This window comes from Prionailurus bengalensis, chromosome B2 (assembly GCF_016509475.1).
Source record: "Prionailurus bengalensis isolate Pbe53 chromosome B2, Fcat_Pben_1.1_paternal_pri, whole genome shotgun sequence".
Taxonomy (NCBI): Eukaryota; Metazoa; Chordata; class Mammalia; order Carnivora; family Felidae; genus Prionailurus; species Prionailurus bengalensis.
The window spans coordinates 21,116,035-21,135,554 of NC_057349.1; the positions used below are offsets into that span (position 1 = coordinate 21,116,035).

The 19,520-nt window shown below is 42.6% G+C and overlaps 1 protein-coding gene and 1 non-coding gene across 3 annotated transcripts in view; both read right to left on the minus strand.

The window, feature by feature from the left end:
* Positions 1 to 2,567: 2,567 nt before the first annotated feature.
* Positions 2,568 to 19,520, minus strand: part of LOC122489259 (desmoplakin) — a 48,736-nt gene continuing 31,783 nt past the window's right edge. Inside the window, exons 13-24 of one of the 2 annotated variants that reach the window (XM_043590862.1) lie at positions 18,494 to 18,620; positions 17,509 to 17,710; positions 17,017 to 17,243; positions 15,979 to 16,145; positions 15,145 to 15,283; positions 14,395 to 14,588; positions 13,172 to 13,334; positions 12,402 to 12,485; positions 11,738 to 11,845; positions 10,832 to 10,930; positions 7,491 to 9,785; positions 2,568 to 6,502 (exon numbers count right to left, since the gene is read on the minus strand). In XM_043590862.1, the coding sequence (XP_043446797.1) occupies positions 3,254 to 6,502; positions 7,491 to 9,785; positions 10,832 to 10,930; positions 11,738 to 11,845; positions 12,402 to 12,485; positions 13,172 to 13,334; positions 14,395 to 14,588; positions 15,145 to 15,283; positions 15,979 to 16,145; positions 17,017 to 17,243; positions 17,509 to 17,710; positions 18,494 to 18,620 (7,054 nt within the window). In that variant the 3' untranslated portion in view covers positions 2,568 to 3,253. The remainder of the gene's footprint in view (positions 6,503 to 7,490; positions 9,786 to 10,831; positions 10,931 to 11,737; positions 11,846 to 12,401; positions 12,486 to 13,171; positions 13,335 to 14,394; positions 14,589 to 15,144; positions 15,284 to 15,978; positions 16,146 to 17,016; positions 17,244 to 17,508; positions 17,711 to 18,493; positions 18,621 to 19,520) is intronic. The other variant, XM_043590863.1, reaches the window with a different exon arrangement.
* Positions 12,245 to 12,351, minus strand: LOC122490650. Its single transcript, XR_006299194.1, has one exon. It is a non-coding gene; the product is annotated as a U6 spliceosomal RNA (small nuclear RNA).

Sequence of the window (19,520 nt, forward strand, 5' to 3'; positions counted from 1 at the left end):
TGTCAGCATGGAAACCAATACAGGGCTCCAACCATGAGATCACGACCTGAGCCCAACCAACTGAGCCACCCAGGCGCCCTGAATCAAGGGAATTTTAAAATCATTATTGATTTGAGGTTTCTTAATTCATTATTACATACTCTGTTACCATCACAATTCTTAACTGATTCTCAAATTGTCCCAACCTTGACCAGTGGAAGGTTGGTTTGATTCCTTTTCCTTGCTTTGATTAACCCAAGCTTACTTTGTACATTTCCTATCCAAGACCTGGAATCAACCCTTTTAATTTCCCCAAATGGTTTTAACTCCCAGAACCTAATCCCTCTTATATTATTTTATACTATTTTCAAGCTTAATGTCAAATCTTTGCTTCCCTTTGCACTTACTTCTATCAGATGGAGAAACTGTGGACAGAATAGCTATTTCAGATAGTACAATTCTCTCACCAAAAAAAAAAAAAAAAAAAAAAAGTTTTGAGTATAAATAAGCAGTACCCAAAAATACGGAAATAGGCCAAGAGCTGCAAGCAGATATGAAGGGATGAATTCCAGTTTATTCATACTTTGTCCACAGCATACCTACCTTTATCAGCATTTATATGTTTAGCTCAACTAGCCTAGAAAACGTGAGACTATTTTTGAATGTGAAATGATGACTGTCATTGAAAAGTTGTATATATACTCCCCTTTTCTGTGGAGGCTCACTATAAATGAGCCAAATCAAAACTTATCCAAGGCCAAGCAAGTCCTGTCTCTAGGACACAGCCTATCTCGTCTCAGAGCTTAATAACAACTTTCACCAACAGCTTAGAGGTATACTCTTTCAACCCTAAGAACTGCTTTACATGGATAGTTATTCATCTGTTTAATCACCATTTTTTCTAGAGAGATCTCCTGTCCCATTCTAGATTAGGCCTCTATGATAGGCTGAATTGTGTGTTGTCCTCACCACCACCATCACCCCCATTCATATCCTGGAGCCCTAACCTCCAATGTGACTTATTTGGAGTTATGGACTGTAAGAAGGTAATGAAGGTTAAATGAAGTCATAAAGAAGAGACTCTAATGTGATAAAACTCAAGTCCTTCTAAGACAAGGAAGACACAACAGGGCTTCCCCCGCCCCACTCCTTACTGCCTACCATTCAGAAAGAGAGCTCCCACCAGAAACCAATCTAAGGACACCTTGATCTTGGACTTCTAGCCTCTAGAACTGAGAAAATTAATTTAAGTCACATAGTCTATGGCATTTTGTTACGGCAGCCCAAGCTGACTGATACAGTCTCCTAGCTCTAGCATGAAGATCCTTCTTCATTTCACCCAACACAGCATTTACCACTTATTTTTCTCTTCCTTTTATATTACAATGTGTTAATACCAGGGGATCCATGGCTTTGGGCACAATGTGTAGCACACAGAAGTCAATTATTAGTGAATGAAATTAATTTCAGGGTGCCTGGGTGGCTCAGTCGGTTAAGCACCCAACTCCAGCTCAGGTCATGATCTTGTGGTTTGTGGGTTCAAGCCCCGCATTGGACTCTGTGCTGACAGCTCACAGCCTGGAGCCTGCTTTGGATTCTGTGTCTCCCCTCTCTGCCCCTCCCCTACTCATGTTCTGTCTCTGTCTCTCAATAATAAATAAATATTTTTTAAAAATTAAAAAAAAATTAATTTCAAGTCTTCCAGATTGGGAGGGGAGCAAGGAGAAGCAGGTGAGACAAGGAAGGAAGGAATGCTGTTTTCATCCGAAGTATCAAAAGCCCCAATAATTTAAGTATTATCTTAAATATGATCTTTTTTGCTCTTCACAATTAACATTTCATTTGTTTTCCTATTTTCTAGTCTGTACTGTACTTGATTATACTAATACATATTGCTGATATATGAAAGTTCTTCCACTGATTGCTTTATAGGTGTCTTCTGTCCCCATCCAGACTGCAAATATCTTGAAGTCGTATGTACTGAATATCAATGTATTGAATCCTCATAGTATCTAACCTAATACTAGACATAATAGGTATTCAGTAAGGTCATATTGATTTAATAACAAGTGTTTGAATTTCAAAAGCTTCTTTTGATACAAAGAAGAGGTTTTATCTCATTGTCCTTCAACAGAGAGCCAAAAACCCTTCAGGACTCATTTTTATAGATTCAAGGACAATTCATACGTCTGAGGGGACAAAATGAAACACCATATATTTTGAGAATACCCAAAATAGAATCTTAGGCACTTCATTTTTTTTCTAATGGTATTATGGTGACTTTTGCCCATGCTACTTAGAATTCGCTGTCCAGGATAAACAAGAACTGGGTATTGACATGCGGCCTGGCCTCTTTACATGGGCTTCTTTCCAAGAACTCTGCCTGGTACATACATAACAGGCACTTGAGAATGTTGAAAAAAACTACAAAAGACCAACTTCTAACAAGAATTCAGAACTAAGATAGTTTTTTTTTTAATGGTCATCCTTAACAGGCATTTAGTAAACATAAGATTTTAGACATATTAACAGAAAGATGCTGATAAATGCCTCGTATGTATAAACATATAAAATCAAAACACAGAAACTTCAAAAGTCTAAAAGTTTATTGCCAGAATCGCAAACTTCATAAAGACACCTTTTTAAAGTACATAGTAAATGACAAGCAAAATAAACAGAAAAGTTTGACCAAAGAAAAGCAAAGATTGCTGCTATCACGCACATATAGTCAAATTAATGCCGAACCAAACAGGTGCATTGAAGAGTATATAGGTTACACAATCCACAATCTAAACCTAAAGGAGACTCATTCCAAAATGTTTGGGTTTGGGGTGGAGTATTCTGGGGAGAATGGGATGGGTAATTTTCTCCTAATACAGAAAATGGAAATATTTAGATGAGAAACAGAATGATGTCTAGAATATCAATGATCAACTCAATTTCATCTCCAAGAACAGAAATCTGTATTATAGGCCAAAAGAAGTACAAGAACCGATCAAAAAAACTAAACACAGAAGGAACGAACTCTAGATTCAATTTGTGCTATCCTTACAACTGATTACCATTTCAGACACACTACATCCAGTGTATTAGATATGTTAGATGAGCTGAGAAGATAAAAAGCCAGAACAGTATTTGATTTCAACCAAGGTTATATCTTCTTAATCATTGAAACTCTATCACTATACTGCAAGCACTAGGTTTTCTTTTGTTAGTATTTAGTAAAGTGAAAATTCACATAAGTGAAGCCAAGGAAGTAGCAACTAACTGACTATTAGTGCCCAATAGAGCTACTGCTAAAGGAGTAGGAGTAAGAGTAGGAAGAATTCCCTGTTGCATCAAAGCTTCCTCTCCGGGACCCACTTCGGGAACCAGAGCGAGAGCCGGAGCGGGAGCCGGAGCGGGAGCCAGAGCGGGAGCCCGATCGGGAGCCTGGGGCAGAAGACATGTTGTAAGGGCTAGGCAAGCCCTTGGAAGAAACAGAGGCGGCCTCCAGAAGGCGTAGGCCAGTGATATCTTCCACCATGGAGCGATTCATGGCATCCTTATAGGATATTTTTAATTTGGTTTTGGGGCAGGTCAGAATTTTGGCATAGCTGCTGGTGTCTTGCAGCCTCTGAGCTGCTCGGCCGTCGATGAATCCTTTCCTGATGGCTTCTTCCGTGCTTATCCTCCCATGCACTTCTGGGTCAACAAGGCCTCCAGTGAGGTATTGGAACTCCAGAAAGCGCTGACCTGCCTCATAGGGGAGCCATTTTTCTTTTACCGCCTCTGCTGCTGACATCTTCTTCTTTCCCTTCACACCTTCAAAGCCAATGAAGGCTTTCTGAGCGGGCTTCAGCCTGGTGGCCATATCTTGGTCAATCAGGCCCTGGGAGACTGCATCCTGAAGTGAGAGCTTCTGACCACTGGTTGGGTGGATGATGCCACCTGTGCAAGCCTGAGCTTCCAGAAGCCTCTGACCAGTGATGCTATCGACAATGCCCCGCTCTATTCCCTCTGTAATGGAGATCTTCTCTAGGTTTTCTGTGTCAAAGATGGCTGCAATGGGGCTTGATTCTTCCAGGGGGTCAGACAGAGAGCTGCTCCTGATGGTTATGTTCCTGACACTGGATATGGTAGAAATCTTACTTACTGACTCATGTCGGCTGTTGCTGAAAACGTCGTCACTGATGCCACCACCTATGCCGCTGCTGTTGCCCACGCCATTTTTCAGGGAGATCATATCAGCAAACTGAGTGAGGCTGAGGCTGCCAGATCGGTACTGATCAAAGAACTTCCTGTCAATGAGGCCCTTGTCAATAGCCTCTTGAATATCATACTGACTGCCTGTCTTCCTGTCTACCAGGACCACCCTGGTGGAGCCGTCAGATCCAGTGATGGTTATTTCTTCCCACTCGCACTCCTGCTCACACAGTTCTCTGAAGGTTTCATAATCTATAAGGCCCTTCTTGTAGGCCTCCTGAACAGACATCTCCTTGTTGGTCTCTGGGTCAACGATGACCACTCTGCGCTTCCTGAGGGTATTCTTTTGTGATGTCTGCACCTCTTTCTTCTTTTCTTTCAGGGGCAGAAGACAGAGCCCTGTTTCTTCATCCTTGATGCATCTTTCTTTTAGCTGAAGATAGGTAAGATTTTCTTCTGTGTTGGGGTCAAAGAATCCTTTTGTATCATCACTTGGATCAGAGAGAATCTCACTGAGCTCCTCATTAAAGTAGCCTCTCTTGTACGCCATGTCAACTGGCAGGCGATGGCTCTCCTTCGGGTCGATGATCCCCCCGGTTGCAATCTGTGCTTCCAATAAACGAATGCCATGGCCCTTTTCAATGAGTTCCTTGTTCATGGCTTGGAACAAAGAGATGATGTTTCCCGTTTCAGGATCATTATATCCGGTGACAGCTCGTTCTGCAGACAGGAGCTTCTCTTTGAACTCAATACCCACCAGGCCTCTTTTGTAGGCTTCTTCCACTGGTAGCCTCAAGTTGCTAACAGGATCCACTATAAAGCCAGTAGCTGCTTGGGCTTCCAGCAACTCCAGGGCAGTACCAGGTCGGACCAAGCCAATTTTCATGGCCTCATAAATGCCAAGCTTCTGTTTCGTGGTCTCATTGTATATGCCCGCTATGCAACTTGAACCCTGAAGGAAGTCTTTAATTCTCTCGCCAACCTCATCATAAGAAATCTGACCTGATTCCAGTTCATTTACAGTGGATGGTCGCAATATACCGGAATCCACCAGCTCAGAGACGGTCACCTGTTGTCTGATTCCTTGGAAGGACATACTTCTCTTCTGCACTGACAACAGGAGCAGACCAGTGTGTGGTTCGATTCTGCACCGTTCTCTCAGCTGCATGTAACTGACCTTCTTTTTGGTGACTGGATCCACAAAGTTCTTCTGACTATCTCGGGGATCATTCAAGGACCGATACAAATCCCTGTCAATCAGCCCACGGGCCAAGGCTACGTCTTTCGGCAAAAAGACGCTATTCACAGGGTCCACCACACCCCCTGAAGCAATCTGGGCTTCCAGCAGGCGCATTCCGGTTTCTCTATCAATCAGATTTTTCTTGATGGCTTCTGAAACAGATACGGTCTTGCCTGAAAACGGATCGTCGAAACCAGTGATAGCTTTCTCTGCTGTGTATATCTGTTGACGGTCATCGAAGTCAATGAGGTCCCGAGCGATAGCGTTGTCAACGGTCAGCTTCTCATTCCTATGGGGATCAATTATACCGCCTGTAGCTGCCTGGGCTTCCAGGAGCATGACTGTGGATTCCGGGGTGATTAATTTCTTTCTTTTGGCCTCTACCAGAGAGTACTTTTCCTTAGGGGAAGCAGATGCTCCAGCGATAGCCCCTGCACCCCGAAGGAAAGGCTGGATTTCAGAAGCAACTTCTTCCACGGACTTTTTCCCCTTCAGCAGTTTGTCCAAGGTTGTTTTGTCAATTAGCTGGCACTCATAGAGCTGCATGGCCGTTACCTTCTTCCTCAGTCCATCGAACACCAGCTTTGAGGAGTCAACCGTCCACTCATATTCTGTCTGGGTCTCCCGATGGGACCCATAGGGGCGCTGCTTGAGTTTGTCGATTTCCCTCTGAAGTCGGGAGCGCTCTGTTTCCAGCTGTGACTGCGTCTCCCTGGTGGAGTCCTCCAACTTGCGCCTGTACCGCTCCTCAATCCTCTTGATCTCTGCCTGGAGTCTTTCGATCTCACTCCTAAGGCTGTTCTTCTCTCTCTCACTCTTTTCTCTTTCCGACTCGATCTTCCTAATCGTCTCTTCCTTGCGGGAGTACTGGGTTTTCCACTGATTGAGGTCATTCTGGATTTGCTGTTTCTCACACTCGAGGCGTTGTTTCACCCTGCTTTCCGCATCCAGCGTTGCTTTCGCGCGAGTGAGCTCATCCTCCAGCCTCTGCAGCCTGCTCTTGTCTTGCTCCAGAACTTTGATTTTCACTAGAAGGCTCTCTCTTTCCTGCACCACCTGAGTGCACTGGTTCTTTGATTCCTGAATCCGATTAGATGCCTAGAATTTAAAAAGAAAGAAATGGGAAGAAATAACGTTTTGATCGTACCATAGGGTTATAATTCCTCTTTTCCTACACTTAAAAAATAAAACTTAGTTTGAACTTCCTCTATTTTCCCTGGATATACTGCTATTTTGTTATCTTATAAATTATGAAAAAAAAATTCTGTAGAGGTATGTTGCCACTTTGATAAATGGCATCATACTTACTCTTTTTTTTTAGAAGGAACTAGGAGAAGTTATAGACCTGTCTTACTCTTAACAGAAATAATGGTTTGAAAAAATATGGGGAATTTTGTCCCAGGTTATCACACCTGCTATACCTACATCTCCCCTCTTACAGCTATACTAACATGTTTAATAAAACAAAATAAATCTAATAAATACACACCCTACACCCAGCCCCACACAAATATTGTCTATAGAAGTCAAACGTATTAGAACTTAAAGAAGGTATTTTTAAACTAGGGGTTAAAAGAAAAGCCTAGCAAAAACAAACACATCAGGGTCGTGATCAAAAGAGAACATGTCATGCATGCAGAAAAGCCGTGTAAGCAAGCAAGAAAAAGTGATTTCAAAATTGCATAGACAATACCTTTACCATGGCTTTTATTTAGGAAAATTTTAATGAAAAAATGCAGGTCATAGCTTGCTAAGTAAGAGCTATCTTCTAGAAAACAGACTGGAATAGTCAGAGGACAAGCTCTCAGGTGTTAAACCTGATGGTGTGCTAAAGTTTGAAAAGCACGGCCAAACAGAGGTGACACACAGATTGGTATTGATGCGGGAACAGGACAGAAGGGCAAAGAGGGCAAATTGCTTTCAAGCAGTGGCCTGGGTTATGACAGCTAGTAGTACAGCAATAAGGAGAAAAATTAGACTTTCTGTAAGCGGCCATCCCAGTTAGCAGGAGCACAGCTGAGATGAGATGAAAATGGAGGGAATTATTTGAAGGACAGGGAAGCTGTGATCAAATATTTGTGAATACCTCTAAAGCCTGCTTTTGGAATTTCTCAATTTCCTGTCTCAAATTTTCCCTCTCTCTCTGTAAATCATTAATCAGCCCCTGCAGTTCCAGGGTCCGGTTGTTGCTGATCTGCAGCTGGCTCCTGAGTTCAGAGATGGTTGCATTTCTATCACTATCCGCCTCGCTCCGGCTCCTCCTGAGGTCGTCGTATTCCAGCCTTAGGTTCCGAAGCTCCTCCTCCAACATCAAGTGCTCCTTGGTCAGGTTCTCCGTGAGAGACTGCAGCCTCTCGATTTCTATCTTGCTTTCATTTAAGCTCCTGCTTTTATCCTCTATCGCCTTCTGGAAATGCTCGTTCCTCAGGTGAGCCTGTTTGACATTCTCTTGTTCCTGCAGCAACTGGCGTCTCAGGGCCTCGACCTCCGCGGAGAGCCTTCTCAGCTCTTCCTGGGTCCTCTGCTTGTCCCTCAGGTGGCCGTCCAACACGTCCCTCTGCTGCCGGAGGTCGTCCTCGCTCCGTTTCTTAACGATGGATGCTTGCTCCAGCTGCTGGGTCAGGCTGGTGATTTTTATCGCCTGCTCCTTCAGAGACCTCCTCATGCCTTCCAGCTCCTCCTCCAGCTTCTTCCTCTTCAAGGAGTCTTCCGAGGCGGTCCTCCTCAGCCGATTCAGCTCCTCCTCCACCTTCTGCTTCTGCAGCTGCAGGTCCTTCAGAGAACTCTGGAATCTCGTGATGTCCTGGTCCTTCACAGCCCTCTCCTGGGACACCCGCTCGTAGTCGATCCTCAGGCGCGTGAGCTCTTGCTCCTGAACCTTCAGCTTGCTTATCGTCTCCGTCGCGCTATTATTTGCTTTCTGCAGATCATACTGGGCCCTCTGTAATTTAGCGTTCTCCTCTTCCAGGCGTTTCCGTTCACTGGTTTCCGTTTCTATCAGTTGTTTTAACCTCTCGATCTCCTTGTTTTTATCCTGGATGGTCTTGGCGGCATCATCGAGCGACTGCTTGTATCTCAGGCTCTCTTCCGTCCGCATCTGAGTGACCTGCCTCAGCTCAATCTCCAGCTGCTGTTTCCTCTGCGACACCTCCGAGCCCGTGGCCTTTTGCTGCTGGACGTCTTCTTCGACCCTCCTGAGGTTCTCGGTGGTCTGGGCTAACGTGTTCTTCAGTCGCTTTACTTCCTCGGATAGGCTGCGGTTTTCTCTGGTGAGGCTGTCGATCTGGGCTCGGTAGCCACTGGTGTCCTCTTCCTTCTGCATGGTGAGCTGGTGGATGGTGGTCTTGGTGATGTTGATCTCAGTCTCGAACTGGTTTTTTAAGCTGATGATTTCCTCGTCGTAATTGTTCCTTACCTTAGCCAGTTCATTTTCATATTCCCAGCGGCGCCTGGCCTCCTCCTGAAACTCAGCTTTGAGTCTCTCAATCTCCTTGTTTTTGTCCTGAATGGTCTTTGCAGCCTCTTCCAGGGACTGCTTGTGCCGAGCATTGTCCTCGGAGCGCTGCTGGATGACCTGCTTAAGCTCCATCTCCAGATGCTGCTTCTTCTGCATCATCTCGGAGCCACAGGCTTTTTGCTGCAGGGCATCTTCTTCGGCCCGCCTTCGCTGCTCGGTGGTCTGCAGAATGCTGTCGTTGAGCCTGACAATCTCGTCCTTGAGATCTCGATTTTCCCTCGAGAGCCTATCAAGCTGGTTTCGGAGATTTTTGGAATCGTCCTCTTTTTGCATGGATATCTCCTTGATAGTGGTCTTCGTGATGTTAATCTCTGTTTCATACTTGTTCCTTAAATTACTCATCTCCTCATTATAGTGGTTTCTTACCTTTGCCAGCTCACTTTCATATTCTCTCTTCCGGGCGCCCTCCTCCTGCAGCAGAACCCTCAACCTTTCTATCTCGTACTCCTTCTCTTTGATGGCTTTCTCAGACTCCATTTTCTGCCAGCCAAGGCTCTCCTTTTCACACTGCCTTGCCTTCTGCAGCTGGTCATAGTCATTCTTCTGTTGGTCAAACCTGTCTTCCACGGCCTTCCGTCTTCGCTTCTCGTCCTCGATCTCATAGGTCAGCCTGGTGATCTTCTCGTTGAGTTCTTTTATTTGGCCGTAGCACTTGTCCAGGTTTTGCTTGGCCGACTTGCCGTCCAGCTCTGCCTGCCTCTTCAGCTCCTCCAGGCTCACAAGCTTGGCTTTGAACTGGGAACATTCCGCCTGGTACTTCTGCAGGTTCTGGTCCAGGAATTTGTTCTTATTGCAGTTTTCAGAGTTGGCATCTCGGGCCAGTCTGAGCTCCTCTTCCAAAACTTCAATCTTGGTGTTTTTCAGCTGCGGAAGTGAAATCAGAAATTAGGATGAAAGGAAAACCTCTCACGTCCTAAAAAAAGAAACAGTCTTTTCCCCCCTCCCAGACCATTGTGTGTTCTCATGTCTCTTCCCACACCTGCACATGTGCACACGCACACCACACACATAAGCACACATAGAAAGAGTGACACAAAGCAAAAGCTACTGGACAAAACCCCACGAAATCTGTATTCTCGTCGTAATTCTTCCATCAACTGCCTGTATGATCTTAGCAAATAATACAGCGTCTTTGAGGTTCCCCTGCCTCATGTGTAAATGAGGTGATTTCTTCCAAGATCAAAAGCTTAAGATTTCATAAGGTACGTTTCCTTTATTTCAAGGTATTAAATTTCCATACAAACTCAATGCATGTATTGGAAATGAAGAATAAATTAAACAATCAGATGTTTTCAATGTTGATAAAAACATAAAAATTTGATAAAGCAAATCTGTATGTTGATAAAAAAAAAATCCAAATCCAGCCAGTCCAGAATGTTCTCTTCCTTAATTTAAAAAACACACGGGGCACCTGGGTGGCCCAGTTGGTTAAGCATCTGACTTCGGCTCAGGTCATGATCTCATAGTTAGCACTGGGCTCTGTGCTGACAGCTGGGAGCCTGAAGCCTGTTTCAGATTCTATCTGTCTGTCTGTCTGTCTGTCTGTCTCTCTCTCTGCCCCTCCCCCACTTATGCTCTGTGTCTCTCTCCCAAATATAAGTAAACATAAAAAAAAGAGAGAGAGAAAAAACACACAAACAAAAAAAGCAAAATCCTTGACCAAACAGTAAATGAAATTAGTGGGGTTTTTTTCGTAAGGTAAAGCAGCTAGAATTTTGTAAATATCACCTAACTCCATTCAGAGCAGTGTCCTGAAGCACAGAACTAACCCCTGACTTTTGAACAAATTCTACAACAGTGAGTATATACCAGGGAGTATGTCCAGATCCATGTTCTAATGAGGCAGTAATAATAAGGTTCTATTCCATTTTCTTTTCCAATGCTCCAAGGAAATAAATTAAGTAAATTACCTTCAGATCTTCCAAACTCTTCAGCATCTCACTTAAGAACCTATAATAGTCTCCAGACCTTGTAAGTAGTTCTATGTATCGAGCATGCATATCTGCGGCCTTGCAAAAAAGGGGTGAAAGAAAAAAAGAAAAAAACAATTATTGCATTAAAAAAATGTCCCATGCAAGCTGACCAATTTTGTTTCCTAAATCAATGAAATAGTGAAATTATAATTTAAGAGTGAATTCCTGGGGTGCCTGGGTGGCTCAGTTGGTTAAGTGTCTGATTCTTGATTTCAGCTCAGGTCACGATCTCATGGTTTGGGAGTTTGAGCCCTGCATCTGGCTCTGCACTGACAGTGTGGAACCTGCTTAGGATTCTCCCTCCCTCTCCCTCTCTGCCCCTCCCCTGCTCACATACTCTCTCTCAAAAACAAATAAACACTTAAAAATTAACACAAATAAAGAGTGAACTCCCTTCCTTCATGTGTGCTAATTCCAAAATCTGGAAGCACCACAAAAGGCTAACAACATTGTATCCTATCCTTATCCCTCTAGAGTGTTTCCCCTAAACCATCTGATGGGTGGTGTTCTCTGTCATCTTTGGGAAGAAGTTGTCTTTTAAAAATCGACTAGACATCTTCTACTTGTTAAAAGCTTCCCTCACTAAACCCAGAATTTAAGCCCAGTTTCTACCAAGATCCTACTATATAAACAACAGATCCAGACTTCCACTAACCGCCTCCTAAAATCACTCCAGTATTGATGACTCCTACTAAAGGAGCATAACCTGCTATTAAACCCTTTGGGAGTGGAGACCCTATAACTAGGGGTGAATTCAGGGTCTGCAGGGAAGACAGGAGGAAGGCAGGGACAATGAAGGTGCAGGAAGGGCTGGCTCTAAGAAATACGTAACGATGTACATACCTCTTGCAGAATCACCCCAGAGGGAGACTGAACCATGGTTCTCTTGATAGGTATGTTCAGTAGGGTTTCCAATCCTGAGGTGTATGATGCCAGCTGGAGTTCATAATCCTACAGAATAAAAGGTTTAAGACAAATATACTCAATGAATTTCACAGAGTCACTGACAGCTACAATTTCATGGTTCTAAATCATCAAGCTGTGTTTCTCATGACCAACCTCAAAGGCTACCATGCATTGATAGTGTCCAAGTCACTAACATTACATTATTAAACCAAGGAGTACATCTTTATATGCTACAGGAAGATTTTTACCCATATTACCAGTCTAAAGAATGAAGACCAGGCACTTCACTGATATTGCCAATGTGAAATGAATTCAAGTAAATGGATAACAAACTTTTCATGGTATGTTCAGGAGAGAACATATAAAAGCCACAATTGCTATCCTCAAGCAGTTTTTACTCTTTCGAGTAAATCAGAAAATAATGCAGTTAATAATATATACTTTTAAAATATGGAACACTTCACAAATTTGCATGTCATTTTTACACAAGAGCCATGCTAATATTCTCTGTATCATTCCAGTTTTAGTAGGTGTGCCGCCAAAGCAAGCACTTACCATTATTCTTGATGAGATGCCAACATTCTTTGTGAAATGAACATACCTTAATCGAATTTGCACAAAGTTCGGCGATTTTCTGTACTTCATCTGATTTGTCTCGCTTGCCACAGATTTCATTGTGCAAGTTCTAGACAAAAAGTAAAATATTTATAAGCGTTGAAGTATATAAATGTTTTTAAATAAATGCTATTTCACTGCTGAACAACTGGTTTTCCACAGTTTATGACTACGTGCAGTGAACTCGTATTCTCACAGGTCAGCCTTAGAAGATGAGCATGTTTTTCCTTCAGAAGAGTAAGCAAGATCTTCGACTTCTTACTCTCTAGGAGGAATCTTTCAAATCTGTACACTTTTCTGATCCTATCACCTCAATTTATAAAGATACTTTACTACAATGTTACATTATTTCTTTTACAATTGATTTCCACGATGATTTCCTTTCAATATCTCAACTGTTTTTCCACTGGGCCTTATGCAAGCATTCACCAAATGGACTAGTAATATCAAACACCACTTCAGGGTATTGGGTGACTCAGTCGGATAAACATCCGATTGTTGATTTCAGCTCAGGTCATGATCTCATGGTTCACGTCAGTCTCTGCACTGACAGCATGAGGCCTGCTTGGGATTCTCTCTCCCTCTCCGTCTCTGCTCACGTTCCCTGCTCACGTTCTCACTCTCTCTCAGTAAATAAACATTTAAAAAAGTCTTTAAAAAAATATATCATTTCAAACCTAGACACTGCTATGAAAACTAGAGGAAAATACAGTGCACCCTCAATGTTATCTAAGGAAGCGACAAACTGGCTTGTACCTTCTGCTCATTCAAAAATCGCAGGACTGTGTTGGAATCACCAAACTTCATGGATTCTAAGGAATCCTGACGGCGTTTGGCATCATAGAGCCACTTGCAGAAGGCCTGATAGTTATCACGGTAATTCCTCAGTTGCTTGATTTGTTTCTCCAGGTCCCATAATCTGCAGAAGATAGATATGATAAAATCAGAAAAGCAGTGCTACTGGTCCTGAGAGTATTTAACAGAGTTATCATATGACCCAGTCATTCCACCTGCTGTATGCTCAAGAGAATTGAAAACATGCCTCCCTACAAAAGTTATACATGAATTTTCATGGTGACATTTTTCATGATAGCCAAAAATCATGAATGAATGAAAGTAAAAAAATAAAATAAAATAAAATAAAATAAAATAAAATAAAATATAGTAAGTATAGCTATACGATATAATATTATTCAGTCATAAAAAGGAATGAAGTACTAAAACATGCTACACCAAGGATGAACCCTGAAAACATTATGCTGAGTGGAAAAAACAGTCACAAAGGAGCACATGATATATGATCCCTTCATGTGAAATGTCTGGAATAGACAAATCTACAGAGACAGAGGAAAGACTGGGGGTTGTTTAGGGCTGGAGGATTGGGAGGTAATGGGAAATTAGTGATAATGGGTACGGGGCTCTTTTTTTAGCACGAAGAAAATGTTCTAGACATAGATTGCGGTGATGGTTACATAATTTTAAATATAATAAAATCCATTGGATTATACACTTTCAATGGGCAGATTGTATGAGATAGGAATTAGTTATCAATAAAGGTAAAAGCACTGTTAGTAAAATGAACTACTTGCAAAAGTGAAGAGACTTTTTATACCCTCATTTGGAAGAAGGCATTTCTTTTGTAGAAGATTTAATTTTCTTAAATTCCAGAAGAACACTCACTCAAAACATTTACTCCTTCCAACAATCCTAGCAAGAGTTTATAGGGCCCTAAAGGGCCTGATCAATGGTTTCCACTATTTCCCTAAGAGCCTGGAGAGTACCTGGTATGGGTTGGTTCAAGCTTGGGTACCTGCTTCCCTCATTTGCAACAAAGCTGACTCCAGACAGTCCATGAACAGAGCGCCTCTTACGCCTAACTTACACAGCAAACCAAACCACTGCTTTTAGAGTGACAAATTCAAGTGACGCTATCTTGGAACAACCAAATGGGAAGAAAGTAGGGAAGGAAGTTGGCACACCTGTAGTCTATCTGTTTGTCTATTTTTTGCCAGCGGTCTGTCAGCTGTGTGACTTTGTCACTGAACTTGCCCAGATCCAGGTCATAAAGTGGATATTGTTGTGAGGTTTGGGAGTGGATCTGCTGGGCTTTCTGCAGCTCTGTCTTCATGGTGGCCAACAATGACTTCTTCAAGTTCAAGTCATTTTTGATTTTCTGTCATGAGAGAAAGAAAGAGTACAAATTGGAATATTTGGATCTCTTGGAATCTCTTGGAATATTTGTATCTTTAAGTGATAATCAAGCCAGAAAAATATATTTGCTGATTGCATTTCCCATTATTTATGTCAATAAATAGCTCCTTACTTATTAAGCTACCCCCTTAATAAAGGATTCAGTGTGTATATTTGTTTGAGAAATGCTAAATACCATACTCTATTCCATTCCTGAATAATTATAATACATATGAATATATTAAAGAAGAAGAAAAGTCCTATAGTGAAGAAACCAGTTCAATTATGTTTAACTCTGCATTCCCCAAACAAATCTCACCACAAATTACATCCGAACATAGCTCCTAATAGTACACTCTAGAAAGCAGTGTGCTAGAGATAACGGCAGATATCAACCATGTGTGGCTGATGAAATCCAGTAATCCTCAAACTCATGAAAACTTAGTGAAGCCTTGGATTTGGGTACTGAGTAGTCCTGCATGATTTCCCATAATACTGTTTATAACAGTGGTTATAAACTGAATAGAACTTTCAGTTACCTTCAGTCCGCAGCGGTAAGCTTCCACTTTATCCAGATCCAGGCACACGGTTTCCTCTTCAGTGAGTCTGGCTTCGTAAACCTTTAACATGTCTTCTGTCTGCAGGATAGCTTGGAGTAGAGCTCTTACTGTGCATAAGCTGTAAAGAGCAAAGGAGGCAAATAATATTGCCAGTGACGTAATTAGCCTTTGAACATTTGGCTCTTGCCACTATTAATTAAAGAAGCCAAGGGGCGCCTGGGTGGCGCAGTCGGTTAAGCGTCCGACTTCAGCCAGGTCACGATCTCGCGGTCCGGGAGTTCAAGCCCCGCGTCAGGCTCTGGGCTGATGGCTCAGAGCCTGGAGCCTGTTTCCGATTCTGTGTCTCCCTCTCTCTCTGCCCCTCCCCCGTTCATGCTCTGTCTCTCTCTGTCCCAAAAATAAATAAAAACGTTAAAAAAAAAAAAATTAAAAAAAAAAAAAGAAGCCGATAAAATTTATTTTGCCTATTTCTAAGCTGCAGGAGCCATCAACTCCTCCCCCACCCCCTGTATCATCTTTCAGACAGCCATTCTGCATTAATTGAAGAAGAATTCTAAGTCCTGACTCTTACAGCATATATCTCAGCTGTAAAACACATTAGGTTTCACAACAGTGGAATTAACATCTCAAAATTACTATCTCAAAAGCATAGTATCTACAAAAGTACTATCTCAAAATTACTATCTCAAAAGTCTGCAATGAACACAAAAAACTGTAAGGCAAGACTGTAGTAAGTCAGGCATACAGAGCAAATGAAGTCTGACAAAGCTTGAGAAAAGTAAAACATCTGTGATAAATGTTAGGGGCATTTACCTATTTAAGTAGCCATCTGTAACGCCATTGATATTTTCCAGTTTCTGAAACAGTCCAAATACTTCATTCTGTAAATAGCAGTATTTTTCTGAACCTCTGAAGTTAGCGAGCATATCTTTAAGCTGGTTGAGAACTTCAGCGATTGCCTGGGAATCATTCTGCACACTCTGTCAAAAAAGAAGAAAAGCTCTTGATTGAACTGTGTGAGTCTTATGATCATTTTTTGTCCTGACGAAGTCCACTAAATGGAAAAGACTCAAGAGATAGAGTTGACATTCCATTTCCTTCTTTGAGGAGGCCTTATCAGCACTGTGTAAACATGGCCCTCTTACTCAGAATATATGATCTTAGATATCCCAATGCAGTGCACAGGCATGGCTGAGCAGGAAAGATCACAGGGCTGGGAGTTGACTACACTTGGGCCGTAGTCCCGGCTCTCTCTGTAGCTTTGAGGTTTAACCTCCCCCGACCAAACAAATCTCTCCATGTCAGTTTCCTGTCTATAAACAAAAATAATTCAGGACACCTGGGTGACTTAGTCAGCTAAGCGTCCGACTCTTGGTCATAATCTCACAGTTTGTGAGTTCGAGCCCCACACCAGGCTTTGCACTGACAGGCTTCTTGGGACTCTCTCTCTCCACTCACTCACACTCTATCTGTCTCTCTCAAAATAAACAACTAAACTGAAAAAAAAAAAATCTACTTGTTTAGCCCATATCATAGGTGGTTTCAGGCAGCAACCAAATTAATGTTTATGAAAACTTTAAAAATGAACAAAGTACTATGTGGGCACAAAGGAAAAACGCTGGAGTCTGATTCAACAATCCACAAACCAACATGAAGGTGTTTTAATCCCCAGCCTGGTAACCTTCTACAAATATGGAAGTAAGGGAAAGAAAAAAGGAAATCCCGCTAGAAGCCTGTTTTCTTGAAAATCAGTGCTCCTTGCCTATAAGTATTTAAACCAGGAGGGTTTTCTAATTAGCTTGCAGATAAATAATATACCCGGAATCGAACAAAATATCACCGGATGCCTACCTTCAGCTCATTTATTTTCACTGTGATGTGGTGTGTAGACCCTTGGTCTGCTAGCAGGATGTTCTTAAGGCTCATTCTGCCCTCACAGTGCTCCATCTGCCTGCGAATCTTCTGGAGCTCCATCAGCATCCATGTTTCCTGCTTGTCATGTTCTCTGTTGGTTTCAATCACTTTATTATGGTTGACATCTTGGCAGGAACCATGATGAGTGATTTCAGTTGTGGTTACTGTAAAAATATGTTAGGACCACAAAAGTCAGAGAATTCCTAGCTAGAAGGGTACTTGTCCTCAAAAAGCATCTGTACTGACTAAACTGCAGCTCCTTCTTTGATTTGAGTCTGAAAATTTAGTGTATGAGTGACTTTTGATATGTTATTTTTCAAAGTTCATTCCGAAACTATTTTGTTAAAGCTGTGTGTGCGGTTTCGTGCAAACTACTTTCTGTTAAAGCTGTGTGTGTGGTTGATAACAAAGAGAATAGACGCTCCAAACCTGTCTGGTGCTGGGGGTAGCCAGGGAGCTGTATGACCAGGGTCTGGTAGTGCTTCTGGGCATCTGTGAACTGGGACTGCATTTTCCGCTTGTCATCATCTCCAAACATCTCCGAGCCCTGGCTGTTTCTGATGAACTCTTGGTAATGAAGCTCAAGGTCAGATATTGTCTTCATGTAATCTTCCTGCCGCATGGTTTTCAACTGGAAGTAAACCAGGCAGGAGTGTTTGATTACCCCCACAGGGTGACCAAGGGGAGTGCCCAGAAATGCCCTATGCTAGAGGGGGCTTAAGGCAATCCTTGTTAAAGACCCGTTAAGATATAAAAGGTCCTGGAGAATTACGAGATTGCTCCTCAGAACCACAGCAGTGGGCTGTCAATTTATTTTTCCTACAGAATTTTATTCTTCAAAGGAAATATTACTCAGAAGTCACAAATCTAAAGCAGATCACAGCAAAGCTGCTCTGACCACAAAGAGAAAAGGGGGACAAAGGAGATCCCAGACTTACTCATTCTGTACCTCTTTCCTGGCCCTGTTATCCCTAGTGGAACCCCTTAAGCCGGGATTCTTCAGACCACAACTTGAAAACCACTGATCTAGAGGAAGGACTGCTTTGAGTGTTATGCCATGAATTCTGTCCCACCATTCACTTCTGTGATATCCAGTTAATAGTTTATGACCTAGCTTTCCACTGCATCAAAGGACAATAGGATCCAGGATAGTACAGGACCACGTGTCTTTTCCATGGGTACTTCTGGCTTGTCAGGTAGCTTCAGTCAGTACTTCTTTTTGTAACAGAGCCAGCCGTGTGCAAATCCCTCCCATCCTACTTGGGATGAGCCTCGCAGGCAGGCTGAACTGACTCTTCAGATGAGACACGAACAGATTAGCCGCCCTGCTAAAAGGTCTGCCTGGCAGAAGTGAGCACCACAGGGGACAGCTTGGCGCCTCCTCCAGGCAGCCTGCGTGGTCCTCAGGATGTACCTTGGCAATAGTCATGGCCCTGATTTTCTCGATGTCAATCATGCAGTAGTGCCAGGACACCAGGCTCTTCATGTTGATGTACAGCTGGTTCCACAGAGCCAAGATGGCTTCGTAGTATTGTTCGATCCTGGAAGGCACAAGGGGAAAACACACTGGAGCCCGGCTTTCAAACTTCCACCCAAACAGGAAACCTGCTATGCTCATATACTGTGCTAAAACTAAAACAAGAACCAACAGAGTAATAGTTAACGTATACAGTGAATATATACTTTCCAGACACTCATCATTTCAATGGGTCTGGACTAATTTCCTCCCCCAAAGTTCATTCTCAATGATCCACATCAGTGTAGATAATTCACTTTTGCTCAAAACACACATTTCCTTGTTACTGTGTTGTTTGTCAGCAACTTTTTAATTGACAGAGGTCTAACACCATGCAGGATGGCAGGGAGAAACCGGTGATGGAATGTGGATGGCTACTGCAGCCTGGGAGTGAGTGTGTGGGCTCATTATGCTACTCTCCCTATTCTGTGTACAGTTGAAGATTTCCATACTTAAATGTGGAAAAGAATCTGCTGTGAACAATCTGTAAAATGAATGCTCTACTTGCTTGTTGATGAGCAGGCATTCCTAAGAAGGTCATTTTATTTTTGTGGCGACCTGTAAAATTACTGATTGTCTAAGAAGGGAAGAAGAACTTTGAAACAATGCTTCAAGATACATGGTAAGAATGGTTTCCTCACAGACATCCAGGTCCAGGAGGCACAGAGAACTCCCATCAAAATCAACAAAAGCAGGCCAACACCAAGACATATTGTAATTAAATTTGCAAAATCCAGTGCTAAAAAATCTTAAAAGCAGCAAGACAAAAGAAGTCCTTCACTTACAAGGGAAACCTCATAATGCTAGCTGGAGATTTCTCAACAGAAACTTGACAAGCCAGAAGGGAGTGGCATGATGTATTCAAAATACTGAATAGGAAAAATCTGCAGCCAAGAATACTTTATCCAGCAAGGCTAACATTCTG